Below are 22,258 nucleotides of genomic sequence, written 5' to 3'. Positions count from 1 at the left end.
TGTATGTGTGCCCACCCAACATACCAATTCAATAGGACAAGAATGTTTTTTTCTTACCCCAATAAACTTTCTTAGAAATTGCCGGGACGATGCAATATCAGTATCTGATAGCTCAAGAAAGTCACCCATCATACCCTCCTCTGTCGCTGGCACATCCTTATAGAAGTTTCTTGATCTGGCATAAAACTGTATCTCGCCATCAATAACTTGGCTCGTCAAGGCATAAAGCTTAACTGAAAAAGATGAATACAGAGTCATTATTTTGTTGTTTTAACAACAATCCAAATATCACCAGTAGTACTACTATACTACTATTAATAATACTAATACTAATAATATATACAATCTTAATGCGTAATAAGATGAATACATGTTCTTTAAAATTCACTAAACAGGCAAATCTCTAAGGGAAGTATTTGGTGATGTGTGGGTATTTCTAATTACTGACCTTTTGTTGAAGTGCGAATTTTATTTTTGGCTTCTTATTAGAGACTTTAACTCCAGATTCCTCACCCTTTGAATACGCCTCAGGCTGTACCCAGAACATTTTAAACAACACCCCTGCGCCCGACAGGTAGCGCCACACAGCTCCACAATGATATCACTCCACTCTGAAAGGAGCACGCAAGGCCCCATTTAGGCATCACTCATTTATGCTGGCATCAGTTGCTTTCTATCTGTGCTAACAGCCACAGACCCGGAGCAAACCCTCATCTCATGAGACAATTTCTCAAAACAAATGTGGGAAAATTCTAAAGTGTTCAAGGGACTATGTCATCCCCCACATCTACAGCGTTCATTCCCTGTGGCAAATGACAAAAAGAAAAAGGTCTGTGACAGATTAGCAAGCGGTATGTCTATGGTTCTTAGGGTCAGACTACAACTCCAAGGCATGCAGTGACTGTGCCCTGATACACCCCAAGATCCTCTGGGATCAGAAAACAGAGCTGTATGTTTAGAATCACTGCAAGATTCTGCGTCTTGTCTAGTTGAGGTCCAAGGGGAGGTTCTGGGAGTGCTTCTGAGCTCCATTACTTAACAGATTATTGTTGTGGTCCAAATGTTTGGGTAAGTCAGAGAAGACTTGGCCCTTTCTCGTCACGTTCAATGAACCCACAGCGGCCATCACATTTTGCTGTCAAATGGCGAGATGGCAGCACCTCAACCATGATCGCAGGCATCTCTCTTGGAGCCACAATCTACTGACCACCTATCTGAATCTGATATGGTGCCCATGCCTCTCAGGAGAGCTTATGTCCTACATGAAGTGTTTGGCACAGTTTCAAATAATGGTGGATATGATGCCGTGGTTGAATTTGCCCAACTTTATTAGGAGGACAAATGGTATGAAGACTTCCAGGATACCGGTGGTGAGGATACTTCCCTAGGTACTTTATTGGTTTCACCTCTGAGCCTTGTCACAGAGGAAAGCGCCTTCTCTCTAATGGTTGTGTAGCAGGTGGGAGAAGTCCTTAATCTTCATTTCCCTACTCAGGAAAATAAGACCATTGCTATGACTGAGGTGCTTCAGCTTGGTCAAATAAGCTCTGATCCCCTACTTTCTATCAACAAGACTCCTACAGACAAGCCTTTGGGGACCTAGGCTAAACCCTTTTCAGGCCCCACTATCAATCGGCAGGTCGCCAGGCACCATTGCCCTGCTCCGGTTAACCCAGATTTCCTCACCAGGCTCCCCACACCTGAGATCCTTGTGGTACATGCTTTGGCTAGCAAGGTCAACCAGAATTAGTTCCCTTCTACTCCCTCCAACAGAATCAAAGAGAATCAAGACTTTTAAAAGGCGTGTTTTCTCATCTACAAGTTTGGCCCTTCACTCTGTCAATATCAGCTGTATTTTAGGATGCTACACTCACGCTTGGTGGAACTTAGTGGCCGAGGTGTTGCCTGTTCTACCTGAAGAACTGATAGTCATATTCCCTTACAGGACAGTCAAGTTGTGGCTGAATTTACCCTCTGTTGTGGGCTGCATACCACAGACTCTACTGGTAGAAAAATAGGCACCAGTGTGGCCATTCACAGGTGTTCTTTGATATTGGCCACTGGTTTTTTGGGTGATATTCAGGCCAGTATCATGGACATGCCCTTCAACTGTACCTGTTTTTTTGGAGATAATGCCAACTCGGCCCTGGGATTCTTTCAAGATACAGGGCCACAGCATACTCACTATGCCATGTATTCACCTCCACATAAGCTTCCTGAGCAGGTTTGACTCCTCCTTGGCTTGGCTATTCCCTAAATAACGTCATCCCCCTCCTTTCCTCGCCCTCATCTGGATAACAAATCTTTATAGCGCGGGGATGCCCTTGGGTCACCAGACGCTTTATAAGTCGTTTATAATAATAATAATGGGTTTCCAATACTGCCAGCAGATACAACCAGTGCAATACTCCCAGTCCATTTGTGGCCATGGTGCTATACCGAAAGACCATGTGGACAACAGGGGCAGTATGCAGCTCAGTCTTCAGCCACTCCTGTTGCTGCAGCCCCTAATCCTTTTTGTCATGCCCTTGTTTGCACTCCGCCACCCTGTCGAAGGCAGGATGCCTACATTTCTTCAGGTGATTGGTTTTTATCATTGGGTCCTTTTCTGCCTGTGCTTCCCGTTTTCCAGGCAGTCAACCTTTCTCCACCTGGAGAGAGACTATCTGGTACTTTGACTGTCGTGATTTCGATAGTGTTAGCAGAAAAAAGGTATGAATAAAAAATACCTATCCTGTACTATTGTTTTATTTGTCAGGATGGGGTAATATTCAACAGTGTGTGATGCTATGGTGGATGTGTGAATGGTCCACCGCACCTATATAATGATGATTTCAGTAGTCGACATGTTTCAGTCCATGGGTGTCTCTAAAGATCGGTGGAAGTTTATCAAGACTGTAGTCGTAGCGTATTGTTGCTTTATATAGATTTCATATAGTGTTGCCCAATAAGGTGCTTGGATGTGTAATGCTACTTGCATATGTGACACAATTTGTGTGCTGTACTCATGTAATTTCTCGTTACATATGACCGTGAAGAGTTAATAATCAGGGTTCAATATCAAGAAGCCAGTGGGTTTATAGTAGGTCTTGGTGGATAATTTTGTGTTTTCCGTGTAGATGTTAATGTCTAGGAAATCCAATGTATTCTCATCTGTGGTGTAAGTGAGATTGAGAAAGTCATCTCTGGAATTGATCCATGTATGGAATTCTGGTAAGGTTTCTGGTTTCTCTCCCTAGATCCTAAGAACATCATCTATTGAACTTTTCCAGAAAAGGATCTTGGTCTCAAAGGGATTTTTTTAATTCAGCATGTAATTTTCTTCAAATGTGCTCACATAGAGGCCCGCAAGACTGGGGCGAATGTACTACCCATAGAGGTCCCATGTGTTTGGAGTTATATGGTACCCTCATATTCAAAATACTTCTCCATTAGTTCAAAAAGTTCATCACGTCAGGAAACCTACAATGGCCCATACCTAGATTTGACAATAAAAGAACATGTGAGACATCCTAGTCCACACAAGACCAAAACGAAATCAGAGGGAGTCTAACCTGATACCATGGATGTCTCAAGCTATAATAGGACACCATCCTTGTGGCCACTGTTCGCGTGCCGCTTGACCCAAAAAACGACACTTTAGAGTTGACTGATGATATTGTTTGGTCACTCAGAGGGCACACAAATTGCAATACGACACATGTGATATACATGATCACATTCCCTTCCCAATTGAAATCATGTGTCGTAAATTGAAACATTGAATTTGTGAGCACTGCAGTAACATAAAGTGTAAAAAATCAACCACACGCATGAGCAACCATTTTCTGAACAGGAACCACACCATGAAGGACATGGAATGGGTCGTCATTGAAACTCCAGATAACAAAGGAGACCCAAACGCAGAAAGAATCCTCTTGGAGAAGGAACAACATTGGGAATACCATTTACGGACATATGACAAAGGATTAAATTGCAATAATTCTTGGTTGTCATTAAAACACTGAACAATGAATGCTAAAACAGCGACCCTTGTGTACACGAAACAAATTATCACCAGTAAACACGTTTCTTAACCCGTACATTATGGGTGAATGACAATACAGGAACAATGACAACTTCATTATAATGGGCACTGAAGATAATGCCATTGCATTTACACAATACTGTACATTGCCGTGGTAAACCTGTCTTATCCCTTCATAGAGGTTTGCATTTACCACATGAAGAGCAACATTGAGACTCGCCTTTTGTCCCTAACCTCGCCCTTTTAACAGTAATTTATAACAGCACTTAATATAGGGGGCACATGAAAGCACATTTACACCTTCACGCCCCTAGAGAATTTTCAAGTCTGTCTTCATCTCAAAATTGGCATTATTTATTTATTTAAAAGCTTTTATATAGCGCTGGCTGGACCCTAGGGTATCAGAGCGCTTTACAAGGTAACATCAAGATGAGCATTAGATAACAGCACTTCCAGAGTATAAATACAAGAGAGGTGAGGAAACTTTAGTAACAATGTAAACTATAAGTGCCAATAGGATAGTGGAAAACAACAAAACATAAGAAAATCAAAGACTAATGATATCAGAATTAGTGTGATATAGCTCAAATAGTAAGGGCAGGAAGTGTGATAGTTGAGACTAAAGATGGGTGGGGGAAACTTGTGAGGGGGCGGAATAAAATGGGAAAAAGGGAAATTGAGGTTGAAAGAGAAGGGGAAAGGAAGAAATTAAATGGTGTGGCTGTAGGGCGAGGGGGGGAAGCTTACAGAAGAATAGCGGGGAGAGGTCAGGTCAGAGAGACAAGGGTCAAAGATCTTACCTCAGCTTAGTGAGGAAAAGAGGGTATGGAAGTAGGATAGGGGAGAATTAAGAAAGAGGGGAGGGGGAAAAGCAGAAAGATGTGTGGGCAGAAAAAAACTGAGAGACGGCATTAGAATAGTCTTTTTTCAGTTTCCATACCGTATCATCACTATAAAGGTGTACTTCCTCCCGGACCGCAGGTGATAACTTCCGGGTCGCAGTAAGAAGCTACCACAAGGACATGAAAGCAGCATTCTTGAGGTAACTGAGGAAGAAATTACACCAACAACCCAAGGTAATGTGAGCAAAGAAATTATCACACATCCTCAACGCAGGCTCTTGTGGTGTAGAGTAGGAGTAAAATTATTGATATGCTTTACACTAACTTGATATGACATAACAGCCATATTGTTTTTTTCTCACCAACTGACCACAACTCACTGAATTATTACGTCCTTTTGTAAGCCTTTGATGCCAACAAACATAACTGAATGCCTTCTTGAGTGCTTTCTTGATATTGATCCCTGATTAATAACGCTACACTGTCATAGGTAACGAGAAAATATATGAGTACAGCACATAAATTGTGACACATATGCAAAGTAGCATTACACATCCAAGCACCTAATTGGGCAACACTATATGAAATCTATATAAAGCAACAATATACATGATTTTCCTTTCCCCCTTTTTCTTTTTCTTTCCCAAGTTATAGGTAGAACCATAACCTATAAACCCGTTGATTCCCTGAAATAATGACGAAGCTGGGTAAGTGACATTAACTTACCCAATGTGCCAAAGCGATCTATCACGTTATCGCTATGACTAAGGACCTGATGAAAGTCCACCAATCTTTAGAGACACCCATGGACTGAAACATGGTCAACCATTGAAATCATCACATATAGGTGCAGTGAACCATTCACACATCCACCCAAGCACCACACACTGTTTTTAATCTTACCCCATCCTGACGAATAAAACAAGAGTACAGGGTTGGAGAGGTTGTTCAGCGGAGTGGTTATTTTACACTGCCTCCCTCTTTCCCACAGGTTTGGGGGTACGTCTACCCTCGCAGATGGGATTTGGGATGGTCACATCACTTTGGGAAGAGGGAGTATTGATTTTAAGAACGGCTGCTAATGAGAGCAGATGCCTCCTCGATAGCGTGTCCCGGTGTACATACATCTGCCCCCATGGATTGTAGCATTTGACCTGTAGGATGCTTATTTCCACATCCCTATTCTGCAGGCCCACAGACGTAAGCTACCATTTGTGGTGGGTCAGGAGCATTTTCAGTTCACGGTGCTCCCCTGTGGCCTTACCAGTGCCCTTGGGTATTCATGAAAGTAATGGCGGTGGTAACAGCACATCTTAAGAGGTCCCAGTCTTCACCTACCTTGACGGTTTGCTGCTGAGTGTGACTTGTCCCAGGCATTCATCACCCACCTCCAGATTACAGAGAACATCCTGACATAGTTGAGGTTCACAATCAACATGCCGAAGTTACACCTTACTCCTTTGCAGATGCTCCCTTTTTTTTTTTTTTTTTAGGATTTGTAGAGCGCGCAGCTGCCCCAGCAAAGGGGCATCCCGGTGCTATAATGGACAAAAAGCCGGACACAAGCAGTACCAAAGACACAACCATAACAACTCTAGGAATCCGAAGGAAAAAGGAAGGTTTTTACGGCCTTCCTAAAGACCAGAAGTTCGTCAATAGCGCGGATATGGACAGGAAGAGAGTTCCATAGCCTGGCAGCAAGCACTCTGAAGGAGCGGCCACCGGCCCTAGCCCTCTTGAAGTGCGGGACTGTGACCAGATGGAGTCCTGAAGATCTTAGAGACCATTCTGGATGCAGGCATTTGGTCTATGATTCTAGTGTTTCAGCTTTGGTCCTGGATCTCAGTAAGGATGACTCTGAGATTGCTGGAACTGATGGACTCCTTTATCCAGATTGTCAAGCACACTAGATGGACTTCCATTTGGTCAATGGCAGACCCCTCTTCCTACCCCATCCAGAGTTAACAGTGATAACCTATGCATTGCTTCTGGGTTGCGCTGGCAACCTACGAAAATTGGAGATCAGAGCCTCTGGTCTCTGGCAGAGGCGTAACTCCACATCATTTTAATTGACCTCCAAACCATCCACTTATCATTGACAGCTTCCTTTCCTGCCATCAAAGGGAAACTTGTGCATGTGCTCATGGACAACACAACATCCATGGGCTACTGTAACAATCAGGGTGGGGTGGGGTCATGGGCCCTGTGACAGGAGGCCCTGCACGTCTGGACATGGCTGGAACACAAGGAGATACTGTAGCGGTATGCAACCTGGCAGGATCTCTGATTGCCAGGATAGACGGACTCAGACGTTGACACGTCGCAGATCACTAATGGCAACTAAATCTGAAGGTGACACAAGGACAAGGACAATGGAGACCACCTTTGTTTGATCTTTTTGCCACTGCTCAGGATGTCTAATGTCAGCACTTTTGTGCACCTAAGTCATCTTAGTGGCTCCAAATTTGGCATGGAGACATTGGTATCCCGTACTATGATCATCTGTCCTCAGATCAGGCTGCCCCTTCAGGAGAACCTCTTGTTGCAGTGTTCAGGCAGGGTCCTGCATACAAACTTGCACAAGTTCCAGCTCCAAATTGGGGACTGAGCTGCAACAGTTGAGGGCTTTTGATCTTCCCTCTGAGGTTGTTGATCGGATTGTGACCGCCAGGCGCCCCTCAACTAATTCTGTATATGTTCTGCCATTGAGACAGGTTTGGGAAACGTTTGTGGCTTGGTTTACCACCAGGGAGATTGGCCCACTTTATTCCAAGCTGTACAAAGGGTTGTTGTTTGTGTTCGTTCAAGTCCTGAAAGGGCTTGCTGTGGGCACTGTTAGGGGTATCCGTCAACTCTTTAACCCTTTATAAAGTAGCCATACCAGTCTTCATTGTTTAAGTCGCCTGTAGTGGTGGACTTTCTCAAGTGTTTACAATACATTTTCCCTCTTCTCTGTTCATGATGCCACAATGGGATTTGAATTTGATTCTTAGGGTCCTCATGTGTGCAACCTTCGAACCTCTGCAGAGCTGTTATCTCTAGCTGTTTACCCTCAAGACTGTCTTTTAAGCTCTCTCTATCAACCCACCATACACCACTTTCTACCTGGACACGTTAGTTCTATGGACTCGAGCCTCCTATCTTCCAAAATTGGGGACTCAATTTCATGTCAGTCAGAACATCACAGTTCCAGCATTCTTTGCTTCACGCACCCCTATAAGGAGGAGCAGAGACTCAATCAGTTGGATCGAAAAAGGCTTCTTAGTTTCCATGATATTCATACCAAAGAACACCGGGTGGACAATCAGCTCTTTATCTGTTTCGCCGGAGTAAAGAAAGACAGTGCAGAAGAGGACTACCTCTCACTGAAACATGCTCTGCATTAAGACCTGCAATGCATTTTTCTAGAAGCAGGTCCTAGAAGTCTTGCAGGCTCACTGTACCAGAGCCAAAAGTGCAAATGCTATTGCATTGGCACATAGGATGCCTGCCCTAGACATTTGCCAGGTGGCTGCATGTGCGAAGGTCGATACATTCAAGAAGCACTACTGTTGTATAGCCAGGCGCAGTGTGAGGGGCTCTTTGCCCCTAGACACTGCAGGACTCTGGTTTGAGCCAGCTTACAGACCCACCACCTGGGATGTACTTCTTTAGGGTCAAGTAAGAGTGGTGGGGCGGGAGAGAAGTCAACAGATGACAGACTGGGGAAAATAAAATTAAAAAAAGAAAACTACTTACCTTGCACTCGTCGCATTGCAGACTCGGCCATGGGATGTGTGCAAGGTAAGTGGTTTTATTTATTTATTTTATTTCTCCATTCCATTGTCTGTCGAATCCCCTCGCCACTCCTGCCCTGACCCACTACTCTTACCTGAACTGCCAGCGCCTTCTGCTTTAGCATCTATTCAAGGGTGAGGAATCTGCAGTTACAAGTCTCTATCAAATGCACGAGGTATTTATCTTCAGGAATGCTCTGTCAATCCCACCAAGAAAGCTGCCAGGTCAGCCCCAAAACAGAGAATGACAATAAGTGCAATACTAAGTTCAGTTCAATCAAAAATAGCACAAGAACACTATGGTGACACAAATCAAACCCTCAGATATTTGGCGATCCCAGTTAATACCACTGTATTAGGCCATATGGGCTGGTGGTTACAAAGGCGGGAGGTATCATGGTGCATAAATTAGTTTGCCTATAGTACATTATGTATATCATACAATTGAATAACCTTTGATATTCCTTTATACCCTAGTATGCAGGTCAGTCAGAAACATCTTTATTCTAATCATAGAATCGTAAAGAGAAAAAACAAAATCATACAGTGTTCAGATACTTCCAGTTCATATAATATCTTCACAAATATAGATTACCAGTTTATAAAACATTACATTTGTGCAACTACGCGATCAAATCAGTACAGGAAGGAACACGCTCATTGAGTTCTATGTACAAGAAAAGTCGTTTAATCGTCACTTCCTTTGAGTCAATTATAGTGATATTCACAATTTTGGGTTACCGATTCGTACAACATAGCATTTGCGCAAATACGCAGTTCTAGTCTAAAGTGAGATCGCAGTTAAAATATAAAATATAACGTGCAATTAGATATATAAAGTGCAATCCTTTGTTATCGCAATAGTTTTCCCCAGAATTACTTAGCATGCATTTCAGATAAATTATTAAATACTATATACACTAAAAATGGTCAACTACGTGACAAAAAGAATACATGCTTAATATTCTTAAGTCCACTATTACAACATCCTGGTTAAAATTTCAAACCCATCTTCATTCTTATATAGTGAGCAGCCAGTAAGAATCTCAAAACTCCAAAAACAACAAGCTGAGTGTTGTTGGTTTTTAAAATACTTAACATGTCCATATATCTTCTCACACTCATTTTCCTTCCCAACGATGCAATCCATTTCTGTCTGGCTTTCATGTAGATAGGGCAAAATAAAATGACATGGGCTATATTTTCCTTCATAGACAGTGCCGGAGTAATAGATTTCGAATGAGTAGCATGGAGTTTTTTTCAGGATGGGCACTGAGTTTTGCATCAAAATTGACCCTGATTTTCTAATATGGTGGCACCATGAAAGCTTGGAATCTAGGGTCACTCCTAAATAAACAAATCTGTGAACCCTCTATATTACTGCACCCTTTAGTGTAATATTATTTTTAAAGCTTTTGAGGGGCCTGATACACTGGTATTTGGTTTTTAGGGGGTTTATTTCCAGTCCTTTTTCTGTACAGTACTCATCAAGCTTATTAAGGAGGTTCTGCAATCCCCTAGGGGTTTGTGAAAGCAAGATAGTATCATCCAGAAATATCAGGGCACATAGGTGGGAACCACCTAGCTTGGGAGAGTCATGATTTGAGTTTAGTAAGAAGTCCACCATATCGTTGATATAAAGGAGGAACAGGGTTGGCGCCAGGACACATCCCTGGTGCACTCCTCTTCTCACCGGGATCTCCTCCGCAAGTTCACCACCTAGTCCCCAGTGGACTTTTGCAAAGTTATTTTCATGAAGTCTTATCAATTGTACCAAGATGTTTTTGGGGACTCCTTGTTTTAACAGGTTTACCCACAGCAGATATCTTGGAATGAAGTCGAAAGCGGCTTTAAAATCAATAAAGGCCACATACAAGTTACCCGATCTTAGTTTAGTGTATTTCCCGGAAATGGTTAGCAACCTGAACACCTGGTCTATGGTGCTAGTTCTTTTTCTGAACCCTGCCTGGTAAGGGGACAGTATAACATTATCTGTTAACCAATTGTTTAACTTTTCCAGGAACTGTTTTGAGTATATTTTCTGGGTAATATCTATCCAGCTGATGGGCCTGTAGTTGGCGGGATTGTCCCTGCAGCCCTTCTTATATATAGGGACAATCTCCAAGCCCTTCCATGATGCATGGATTGGGCTGTCCACTGCTTATTGCATTACACAGTAAATTCATGTACGGTGCCCATACATCTGGATCATGTCTAAAAAGGTCCCCCGGAATGTTATCTGGGCCTGGTTACTATAGCCTGCTTGGTTTCTATAATGTAGTGGGTCAATCACATCAGAATTTATCAGCTCATTAATTATATGTAGGTACTGGCTAGATGTGGAACCCGAGGGTGCGTAGAAGTGTGCAAAATTATTATACCAAGTAGTAGGTCCCAGATAGTAATCCTGGACTGGCTTACTAGACTTGTTGCCATTTGCAATGATCAGCCAGAATAGTGAGTGATCTATTGCCCTTGCTGCGGCTAACACATCTACCCAGCCTGCATCCTCCCAATTTTTACGTTCTAGCATTAAAATCTGGTTATAGCTTTTCCTCGCTTGTCTAATTTTAACTGGTTCTTTAGTATGCAGGAATTAGATTGTGAAGGTAGCGCAATGCTGCAGGGACTACATGTCTCATGATCATGAGGGCTTACAGCAAGAGCCAGCCATGGCAGGGTGGAGCCCGAGTATAAAGAGCAGCCAAATCATGTGTCGTGTAGTTCCTAGGACCCCTCAGGACCTGTGCATTTTTGATGACCTAAACTGAGGGCTTGATGTGCAGTCATACTCTGGAAACCACCACAGGCTGATTCAGCTGTTAGACCAGCTAGCTCTATGATACCACTACCACCCCCACTGTATTCTACAGTGGTGTGTGTAGTTTCGGGCAACCACTGAACATGACAATCCTGATTCCTCAGGTATCGTGGAAACAATATGGTATATTTCCCTCAGTCACTCGTGCTTGCTTTCCTCAGAATACACATAGAATGAAGATTGGAATGATTTCAATAGTTATTTATTGGTCAAGCGTCAGTCTAATGTGAAACATATTAGCTGCGACAATAAAAAGACAGGAGCAGACAAATGTGATCGCTAATCCAATATCGTAAATAGCAGATACATTTCTACCATAGTGCTAATAGAAAGAATAAAAGCAGATTTTATAAAACAATCGCATTGGTATACTCCTACAATGCGTGGCCTACCTAAATGTAGGTCTCTGGCCTTTCAGTTTGGGAACGATATATGAAAATGCAAGTGGTTATACATCATTACTTTATGAATCAGCTGTCAAACAAACACAAAATTATAATGTCCACTGTTAGTAAAGCAAATAGGTCTGTTCTTCAAAAGAAAATATGGAAAAGAACGTGAAGAATATAGAAAACCAAAAGGAAATGAGGACGTCAATGGCTTGTTTGAGAGTTATTGAAGCATTGTTTAGGGAAAATAGGTAGCTTCTGCTTGTAACAGAAAATCAGTTTTATTATTTGAAAACATGTCAGCCATCCAATTGAGAAGATGAAAGGAGCATTCATGATCTGTCATTATTGGAGCGTCTTTTACCATCATAGGGCAGCTCAGTGGGTTTTCGATGTAGCTCTCTGTTAGGAAATCTTGCGCCGCTGCGAATATATTCCAATGACCCAGAACTCCTTGTATCGCTGCAAAGGCCATAAACCCTCCGGAAAGTATGTCAGCTATCCAATGGAAAAGAGTAAAGCAGTACTGATGATCTGTTATAATCGGAGCGTCTTTTACCATCAGAGGGAGCTTGGTGGGTTTTCGATGTAGCTCGCTGTTAGGAAAGAGTTAAGTGTCCATTGTGTAGGCAAAGTATGCAGCAAGTGCCTCTAACATGAAATCATTGTTATCATCTGAAAACATGTCAGCCATCCAATTGAGAAGATGAAAGGAGCATTCATGATCTGTCATTATTGGAGTGTCTTTTACCATCTTTGGGCAGCTCGGTGGGTTTTCGATGTAGCTCTCTGTTAGGAAATCTTGTGCCGCTGCGAATATATTCCAATGACCCAGAACTCCTTGTATCGCTGCAAAGGCCATAAACCCTCCGTTGTAACAAAGCTGTTCATGATCAAGTAACGGATTCATGAGGTGATTGTAATTCGGTTCAGGAGGTACCAAATTGCAGAGACATAAATCCAGGGCCCACGTGAAATCACAGCTCAGGCAATGAAATACAGGCTGCACACAGGTGAAATGCGAATATCGAAATGATAATCGATATGAAGTATTCAAAGTCGAGAGTGGTAAGATGCCGTAGTAGTCAAGCATCCTCTGGCGAAATAGTTCTAAGTGGCCCGGCTCGTTTGCGAAGGCAGGAGGGACATCCATTTTGAATTTCCCAAGATGGTACAGGAAACGGCGCAGCACCGCTGGTTGTATAGCAACTCCACAGAATTAGGTCGCCGGCTATGCAGTGGAGAGGAGCAGAATGACTTGATACATTTTCTTGGAGTCTAGTCACTTATATATTGCTTAGTGGTTATTATAAAAGTAGCTTTTTTTAACTGGAGGATGCGTTAAAAAATAAGGGAGTGATTTGAGGGAGTTGTAAAGCAAGGTCAATTTTTTTTTACATCAATGCTGTTTTCTGTGAATGTTAGCTTAGTGAAAGATATGTGTGTGAGCAGATGCAACGTTCAGTTTTAAATGTGACAATGGCGCTCTTGTTCATGTCTTCCGATTCAAGGTCGGTATTCGCTGCCAAATACAAAGATTAAGAAACGCATGCGTGGGGTACATAGTGTGCATTCTTAAAGGAAAGTAAATGAAGGGTTATTTTTACCGCGTTAGCATTGTCGTTTAAAAAGTTATAGTGATTTCTATTGTATGTGAAGAAAGTGTCAGTGATGAAGACTGAAAATAAATCCTTATAAATGATACGGAGTGGTGTATTTTAGAAAAGGTTTGTAACATTACATGAATTGTGGAAAAAAAATAATGTAATTGAAAGTGTATGGTTTGAAAATGAAAAGTAGAGGTTTATAGTTCATGTTTTGAAAGCAGTTCTAGAGGGTCAGAAGAAAGTGTATGGTTTGAAAATGAAAAGTAGAGGTTTATAGTTCACGTTTTGAAAGCAGTTCTAGAGGGTCAGATGCATGATAGATTTATTAAAAATAGAACATGTTTTTAAATAGTATTTTGGAAAAAATATGTGTCTTTATGTACTATTTACATTATGTGCCTGTTGCGTATTCTTTGAGTTTTAGTAATCCTGTGTCTTATAAGTTTTCTAGGGGCGGTTTGAGGTTCATGGTGGGTTTGGGCAGGGAGGGTAGGTTGGGGGTTTGTAATAGGGGGTTTGGCTGGGGTGGAGTGTGGAGTTTAGTGAAAAGTGAGGGGGGCGGGGAGTTACGGTGTTTGGTAATGGAGCAGAGTCAGAGGACGCCACATTTGTGTTATGGGCTGCCACGGAAATATGTATTTATTCTCAGAGGATATATATTAGCATGGTGGCTCTTGTCGTTTTGTTGTTTTGTGTATGTTTATAATGCTGGCTCTGTAGTTTTTGTTTATGGACCTTATTGCGACACACAGGGGATTTACGTTGCACAGTTGGCGATCAGAGACTTAGGAAATAAAACTTTATAATTGTAAGGGCTGTAAGCGATAGAAATCGCCCGTTCTCGGTGTAAAAAATATCACCGCTATTGGTGGTATTTTCTACGGTGTTAGTACTTGAAGGAGACTAGTAACATATATGTGTAATAAAATTATGTAATAGGCTCAGCATTTTACATTATCTTGGAGAGCAAAAGTTGATTTTACATAGCAATAAGTCTCTTATAATTAAGGGATGGAGTGTATATAGTGCTATTTAGTACTCTGCTATGTGATTGATGTCGAATATTTCATAAGAGGAGGCTTTAAAAGATTTACGATAAACTGGTTTTCTAGGGAAGTGGGTGGAGTGTTCCATGTAAATTGCAGAATAGAAACTAGTCAGAACCAATTGGAAGGGTTGTTTTAAAGTCACATGACTGCACATGCGTGTCTCGACGCCTGTACTCGATAGGTGGGTGCGCGCACCCGGTCGCGCACTATAAGAAAGCGGCGAGAAAATATCAGCTAATATGCTCTTCAAGCTTGTTTTGGTACAAAGAGTTAGTTCTGAAAAGAACTTTTTTTTTTTTTTTTTTTTGGAAACAAGTGTTATGATGCTTTTTATTTCTTAAAGTTGTGACGACATTTTTCAGTATGTCATACTATCCAAATAAAGTGAAGAAATTTAACTTTTCTTGGAGCATTTATGACTCTCAATTATTTGTTTAATTAGAGTAAAGCTTTGCTCTCCGTATACAAGAAGTTCTCCACAGTTCGTGCATTTCATGTGCACGTTCGCCAGATATGGTCTCAAGTCCATCTCAGCACTCGATGGAGATACAGGTCGTCCACCGGAAGATGTGTTGATTACTTCTGATGGTAATAGCGTGGCCTCCGTTTTTCTTGTGAAAGGTGGTCGCTCATTTTCATCAGATTCGGAAGATGAATGCGGAACGGTAGCCATTGTATCGAAGTCTTCGGGAAGATGTTCGACGTTGTTGTCTCTTGAGAGTAGAAAAGAAAGTGATGGTAGTGGGTGGAGTGCTGCGTGTAAATTGCAGAATAGAAACTACCAAGAACCAATTAGAAGTGTTGTTTAGAAGTCACATGACTTCACATGGGAGTGTCAGGTCCTGTACGCGATAGAAGGGTGCGCGGACTCGGTCTCGCACTAAACTAAAGCGGCGAAAAAACATCTTATAATATGCTCTTCGAGCATGTTTTGGTGGAAGAGTTAGTTCTGAAAATAACTTTTTTTTTTTTTTTTTTTGGAAACAAGTGTTTTGATGCATTTGATTTCTTAAAGTTGCTATGATATTTTTCAGTATGTCATACTATCCAAATAAAGTGAAGAAATTTAACTTTTCTTGCAGCATTTATGACTCTCAATTTTGTGTTTAATTAGAGTAAAGCTTTGCTCTCCGTATACTAGAAGTTCTCCACAGTTGTTGCATTTTATGTGCACCTTCGCCAGACATGGTTTCAAGTCCATTTTAGCACTCGATGGAGATACAGGTCGTCCACCGGAAGATATGCTGATTACTTCCGATGGTAATAGCATGGCCTCCGTTTTTCTTGTCAAAGGTGGTCGCTCATTTTCATCAGATTCGGAAGATGAATGCGGAACGGTAGTCATTGTACCGAAGTCTTCGGGAAGATGTTCGACGTTGTTGTCTCTTGAGAGTAGAAAAGAAAGTGATGGAAGTGGGTGGAGTGCTGCGTGTAAATTCCAGAATAGAAACTACCAAGAACCAATTGGAAGTGTTGTTTTGAAGTCACATGACTTCATATGCAAGTGTCAGGTCCTGTACGCGATAGGAGGGTGCGCGCACCCGGTCTCGCACAAAAATAAAGCGGCGAAAAAATATCTCATAATTTGCTCTTGGAGCACGTTTTGGTAGAAAGAGTTAGTTCTGAAAAGAACTTTTTTTTTTTTGGGGGGGGGGGAAAGAAGTGTTATAATGCTTTCGATTTCTTAAAGTTGCTACTACATTTTTCAGTATGTAATAGTTTGAAAATGAAGTGAAGAAATTTATCTTTTCTTGGGGCATTTGTGACTGTCAATTTTGAGTTTAATAAGAACGAGGCTCTGCTCTCCATATAAAAGAATTTCTCCACACTTGTTGCATTTCATATGCACCTTCGCAAGATATGGTCTCAAGTCCATTTCAGCACTCGATGGAGATACAGGTCGTACACCAGAAGATGTGCTGGCCACCTCTGATGGTAATAGCGTGGCCAGGGCTCTTGTCGATGCTTTTGCATAATGCTCAGGATGCCTTTGTTTAACATGCCGCTGCATGGTGTGTGCAGAAAAGGAATATTTTTTATTTGGATTTCCCCTTGAGAGCTCCGAATTGCATATCGTGCAGGTTACTTTTGGCGCATTCACTTTCTTTTGATCTTCAGGATAAGTGAAAAATTGCCAAATTAAAGATTCCTTTTTTCTTCTTAACGGTGGTCGCTCATTTCCTTCAGATTCGGAAGATGAATCTGGTAGGGAAGCCATTTCAGCAAAGACTTCCGGAAGATGCTCGACGTTGTTGTCTCTTGAGAGTAGAAAAGATTGAGAGGAAAGTGGGTGGAGTGCTTCGTGTATATTCCAGAACAGAAACTACTAATAACCAATTGGAAGTTTTGTTTTCAAGTCACGTGACTTTACATGCGCTTCTCAGGACGTGTAGGCGGTGACACTATGTAGTTACGAACGTGATTACATACTTAGGAACTAGCATTCAAAAAAACTATAAAATTCACTGAAAAAACCATAGGTTTTACACACGTTATAGTTAGGATGTAGCATTTGAAAAACCTATGAAATTCACTGAAAAAAACCATAGGTTTGACACCAGTTATAGTTAGCTGGAAATTTTACTGACATAAAACCAATGAAATTCCATGTTATAGTTAGTTGGACTCACTATAACTTGCGCGTGTAATGCACTGCTGATGACATTACATATTACATCACTCATGACATGGTCAGTGACATCACTTATGACACCATCCAGTGAATGTGTGTCTTTCTAAAAAATAAATATGTTTTATATATGTATATGTAAAGGTCGAGGAAAGAATAAATGTTTAAATTATTGTCTTAATGAATGTTTTTTTCAAAAAGAAATGATTGGATAACTGGCTTATTAAGTGTACCTTAGTGAATAAATATATTAGCGAGTAATGTTTGAATATTTAAATATATGTATCAGTGTTTCACTTTGTGAATAACTGGCTGCATGGGTTGATGAGTACCTACATGTGTAGGTATTTGGGTTCTTAGATGTTTTTTTAGTATCAGTATGAGTGTTTCTATGGTTTCATGGGGGTATTACTAATCACATAGATGCATGAATGACTAACTCTCTCTTTGTATGTGTTTAGAAGACACCATATGTGCAGGACTGTATGGGTGGTTGAGTGTGTATAGTTTTATATGCAAATAAATGGATGTTCAATAGTTTATTTGCATGTGTGAATATGTGTGTGAGTAACTTTTGGATGATTGTCGGTGTGTAACAGGATGTATAGGTGTATCACTACATATGATGAGTGAGTATATGTATGAGTGACTATATAGAACTGTTGGTGAATGAGAGAATGTGTATATAGATGGTGGAATTACTGAATTGGTTGTTGTAACTGGTATGGGTATGTCCATTTTGTTGAAAATGTTAATTTCTTTTTCCAATATGTGTTTTAAGGGTTACATTACACTTAAAGGAGGTCTGTCATCAGTGATATCATAAGGGATGTCACTGACCATGTCATGAGTGATGTAATATGTAATGTCATCAGCAGTGCATTACACGCGCAAGTTATAGTGAGTCCAACTAACTATAACGTGGAATTTCATTGGTTTTATGTCAGTAAAATTTCCAGCTAACTATAACTGGTGTCAAACCTATGGTTTTTTCAGTGAATATATATATATGTATATATATATATATACATATATATATATATATATATATATATATATATATATATATATATATATATATATATATATAATATATATATATATATATATATATATATATATATATCCACACGATCACCTTCTCCAAGTAATCCACAGACACAGCGGGGTTCAAAACGGGAGATTTTTAATCACAGGTTACAGCATGATGCATTTCGGCTCTCTCGCCTTCTTCGGATGCTGGTGTAACCTCTGGAGTCACCTCCTCCCTCCTTTGAATATGCTCGGGCACTCCCATTGGCCGGAGATCAGCTGACCTGGCAGCCTGGGGGGGCCGTGTAGCGGCTGGTGGCCCCGTAGATTTGTGTGTTTCGAGTCTCCCTTATGTCCCCAAACGTCCAAAGCCTCAAATACAGGAAAACAGACCGGGCCGGGATGTGGGAGGAAATCCAACCACCTCCCTGTGAAGTCACAGCATGATGCGGCCATTTGCCTGACCCGTTCCTGAGGCGGCCTATGGAACTATCAATACCTTGATTCTTTGTTGCCACATTGCCAGCAGCGTTCCTGGTCACTTGTGTGGACGGGTCCGTGTATCGCGCTCCTGGCTGACGCGAAAAAATATTGCCACACGATCACCTTCTCCAAGTAATCCACAGACACAGCGGGGTTCAAAACGGGAGATTTTTAATCACAGGTTACAGCATGATGCATTTCGGCTCTGTCGCCTTCTTCGGATGCTGGTGTGACCTCTGGAGTCACCTTCTCCCTCCTTTGAATATGCTCGGGCACTCCCATTGGCGGGAGATCAGCTGACCTGGCAGCCTGGGACCTCTGCAGTCGAATATGCAACTACAGTTGCCAGCATTCATCTGATGGAGTCAGAATGGCAACCAGATCCGATGCAGTTCGAGCAAGTGCTGATTAATGCCTTGCAAAGGGGGGGCCGTGTAGCGGCTGGTGGCCCCGTAGATTTGTGTGTTTCGAGTCTCCCTTATGTCCCCAAACGTCCAAAGCCTCAAATACAGGAAAACATATATCCAGGCAATATCAGGGTCATCTGAGATCTTGCTCCCGTAGTCAGGTGGCGCACAGACACGGCGAACCCAAAGCCATGAAGTTAAATCCACAATTCAAAAGTGCTGTTAAAGCGGATGTGCACTCGGAGGCAGGTTTGCTGAAATTATTGTTTTATTCCCAAATAACGCTACGCGTTTCGACACTAACTTGTGTCTTGGTCACACGAAATGCTCCGACATTGCCGGCATGTTTAAGTAAACACAAACAAAGGGTGGCTACAATGCTTACAGGTCACATGATTTAGTGCATTCTATGATCCGCCATTACTAAGTGGTAAAAGGACATGATACTGTGTATCCAAACGGCTTGCGCTCATAAATTCATATTTAAAGGTGCATGCATATCTGCTGTTAAATGAATATATACACATTTCCTCCATTATCAATCAACTTATTCATGTCATAAGTATCTTGAATAACTATTACCAGTTTTAGTACTTTATTGGCAATGCCAAACTTTTGTAACCAGCCTGTTATTTTTCATTTTTTAATGCAGGAAATCAAGCATTAGCATTCACATGTATTTGCATTCCACTCGGTATAGTACCCAGAGTAACTACTGTGCAGTCTAGTGCTGTACCTGAGTATATTGAAAGTCATACACAATGACTGGCGCGGGGTGTGTCTGTTCAAAGAGTACCTTTACCTCTTGATATAAGGCCTCGCCCCTGGAGATCCTTATTACTACCCCTGCCACGGGCAAATTGACCCTCAATGTGGAATCTGAAGAAGTATCTCCCGACCTCCAGGAAGAAAAAGTGACTAAACGAAAAAGTGCAAATTCTTAACAGCACTTAGCTGTGAGCGTCTTAAAGATCATGTCTAATAGTCATTAGTAGCCACTAACAAAAGTTTGTGTAGAGCTATTCCCATGCCGGAGTGAGTACGAAGACTAGTGCATAAAAAAGTGAATTATTTTATCCTACGATGGTGTCTTCGATCCACATGAAGGAAAAGGGAGAGGGAAACAGTGAAGTGCACAGTAAAGTGAATTGATTATCCCTTTCTTTTCCCTGAAAAAAACATATAAATAAATGTTAAAAACCTCATACATTAAAATTATTGTGTGATCATATTATGCAGTTAATTCCAGGATCCAACAACATATTTGAAATCATTATATACATATGCCAATGTCTCATTATGACGATGCCCAATTCTCACTCATCATTTATTCATGTAAGTGTGTTGCCAGTTCCTCATCAAGATTATGGCTCCCCGGGAATCTCGTCTCGAGGTCCATAATCCATATAGATTCACGTTTTCTCAATGCCAACAACGGATTACCCGCTCTCCTCCCGATGTTTATTTGTTCTACCACAAAGAATCTCAATAGGGAAGTACTCGATTGATGGCATTCTTGGAAATGTCTTGCAATGGGGTATCGTGCATCTACATGAGTAATAGCTCTGAGGTGCTCCTATACTCTTTTCTTAGTCATACAGATCGTGCTCCTCACGTATCTCTTAAGACACGGACATCCCAAGACATACACAACGTAAGTAGAATTACATGTAAGAAACTGTTTGATCTTTCTAGGTTGTGGGTTTCCTGGAATATCGACTTGTTTTACCATATAACTTTGTTTACACGCTCGACAGTGACCACAGGGGTAACAACCTTTCAGACCTTGTATGTGTTGTTTTTTGTTATCACTAATGTCTCCTCTAACCAAGATATCCCGTGGGTTCCTCCCTCTCCTGTAGGTGATGAGTGGTCTTTCCCTATGCGTGGTCCTATGATGTTGTCTGCTTTAAGGATTGGCCAATTATCTGTTAGAATTTTGCAAATTTTATCCGATCCCTGATGGTAAGTGGTAATGATTCTAGTACTTACATCCTCGTTCTCAGTCTTATCTTTAGGTTTAAGGGTATCTGATCTCTCTATTTCAGAAACTTTTAAGACTGCCTTTTTCAAAACCCACTCAGGGTAGCCTCTTTCTCGGAATCTGGATAACATAGTCTCTTGTTCTGAAATGAACCCATCAAGGTTACTGCAATTTCTTCTTGCCCTCAGTAACTCACCAAACGGTATACTCCATTTTAAAGGTTCTGGATGAGCACTGAGGGCATGCAGCAGACTATTGGCCGCAGTTTCCTTTCTATGTAGGCTCGAAACTAGGGTACCATTTTTGACTCTTACTTCAGTGTCCAGGAATTTCACATATTCACTGCTGATATTATGGGTGAGATTGGGAATAAAACAATATTTTCAGAAAACCTGCCTCTGAGTGCGCATCTTCTTTAACAGCACTTTAGAATTGTGGATATATATATATATATATATATATATATATATATATATATATATATATATATATATATATATATATATATATATATATATATATATATATATATATATATATATATATATATTACCTACTGGCGGTCGCCAGTAGGTATATATAGTTAGGATTTTTTCTCTATGGAACTTTTGAAAATTCTATGTCTAATAACTTTGGCGTTTGTGGACGGAATCGGCTGAAATTTTCAGGAAAATGGCACTGAAAATTTGGGGTGTTCGTCAAGGGGGGGCCGAGAAAAAAGGGGGGTCCCAAAACGCGTTTTTCCCATTCATTTTTCCATAGGGCGTTTGGCCTCACTTTTAGCTCAAACGGCTGAATGGATTTACACGAAACTTGGCAAAATTGTAGGGACTGTTAGCCCGATGTGCCTTTGCTGGGTCTCAATATATGTGCTCCAGTGGATTTTGAGAAATTAACGTTTTAAAAAACAGATATATCTGTGACAGCGTCCCAGTTCGCGTACTTTTCGCGTAACGGAGCTTTGCGAAGCGAAGCTGATTGGCTCTCCGGTGTCTGTCAACATTCTAAACAGTCCGGTGCGGCCGCCATCTTGTCTCTCGGTAGGATCGAGAGACAAGAGGAGGCCAAAGCAAAGGGGCAAATGACCATAAGGGGGCATAGTAGATCCTCCCTGACCCCCTAGGTTTGATGTGGAGGTTTTTAAAGGGCCCCGCGGGGCAAAAAAAATATATCGTTTTTTTTTCGTGGGGTGCACCCGGTACGCGTACCGGA

The 22,258-nt window shown here is 41.4% G+C and overlaps 1 protein-coding gene across 1 annotated transcript in view; it reads right to left on the bottom strand.

Annotated features, from left to right (window-relative positions):
* Positions 1-22,258, bottom strand: part of NTMT2 (N-terminal Xaa-Pro-Lys N-methyltransferase 2) — a 623,657-nt gene that overhangs the window by 361,789 nt on the left and 239,610 nt on the right. The window contains exon 2 of the mRNA XM_086936491.1: positions 58-233. Coding sequence (XP_086792617.1) covers positions 58-233 — 176 coding nt within the window. The remainder of the gene's footprint in view (positions 1-57; positions 234-22,258) is intronic.

The sequence above is a fragment of the Lissotriton vulgaris genome, chromosome 1_1 (assembly GCF_964263255.1).
Source record: "Lissotriton vulgaris chromosome 1_1, aLisVul1.2, whole genome shotgun sequence".
In the NCBI taxonomy this organism is placed as follows: Eukaryota; Metazoa; Chordata; class Amphibia; order Caudata; family Salamandridae; genus Lissotriton; species Lissotriton vulgaris.
Note: the sequence above shows the minus strand (reverse complement) of the source record. Positions and strands in the feature narration are given on the sequence as shown.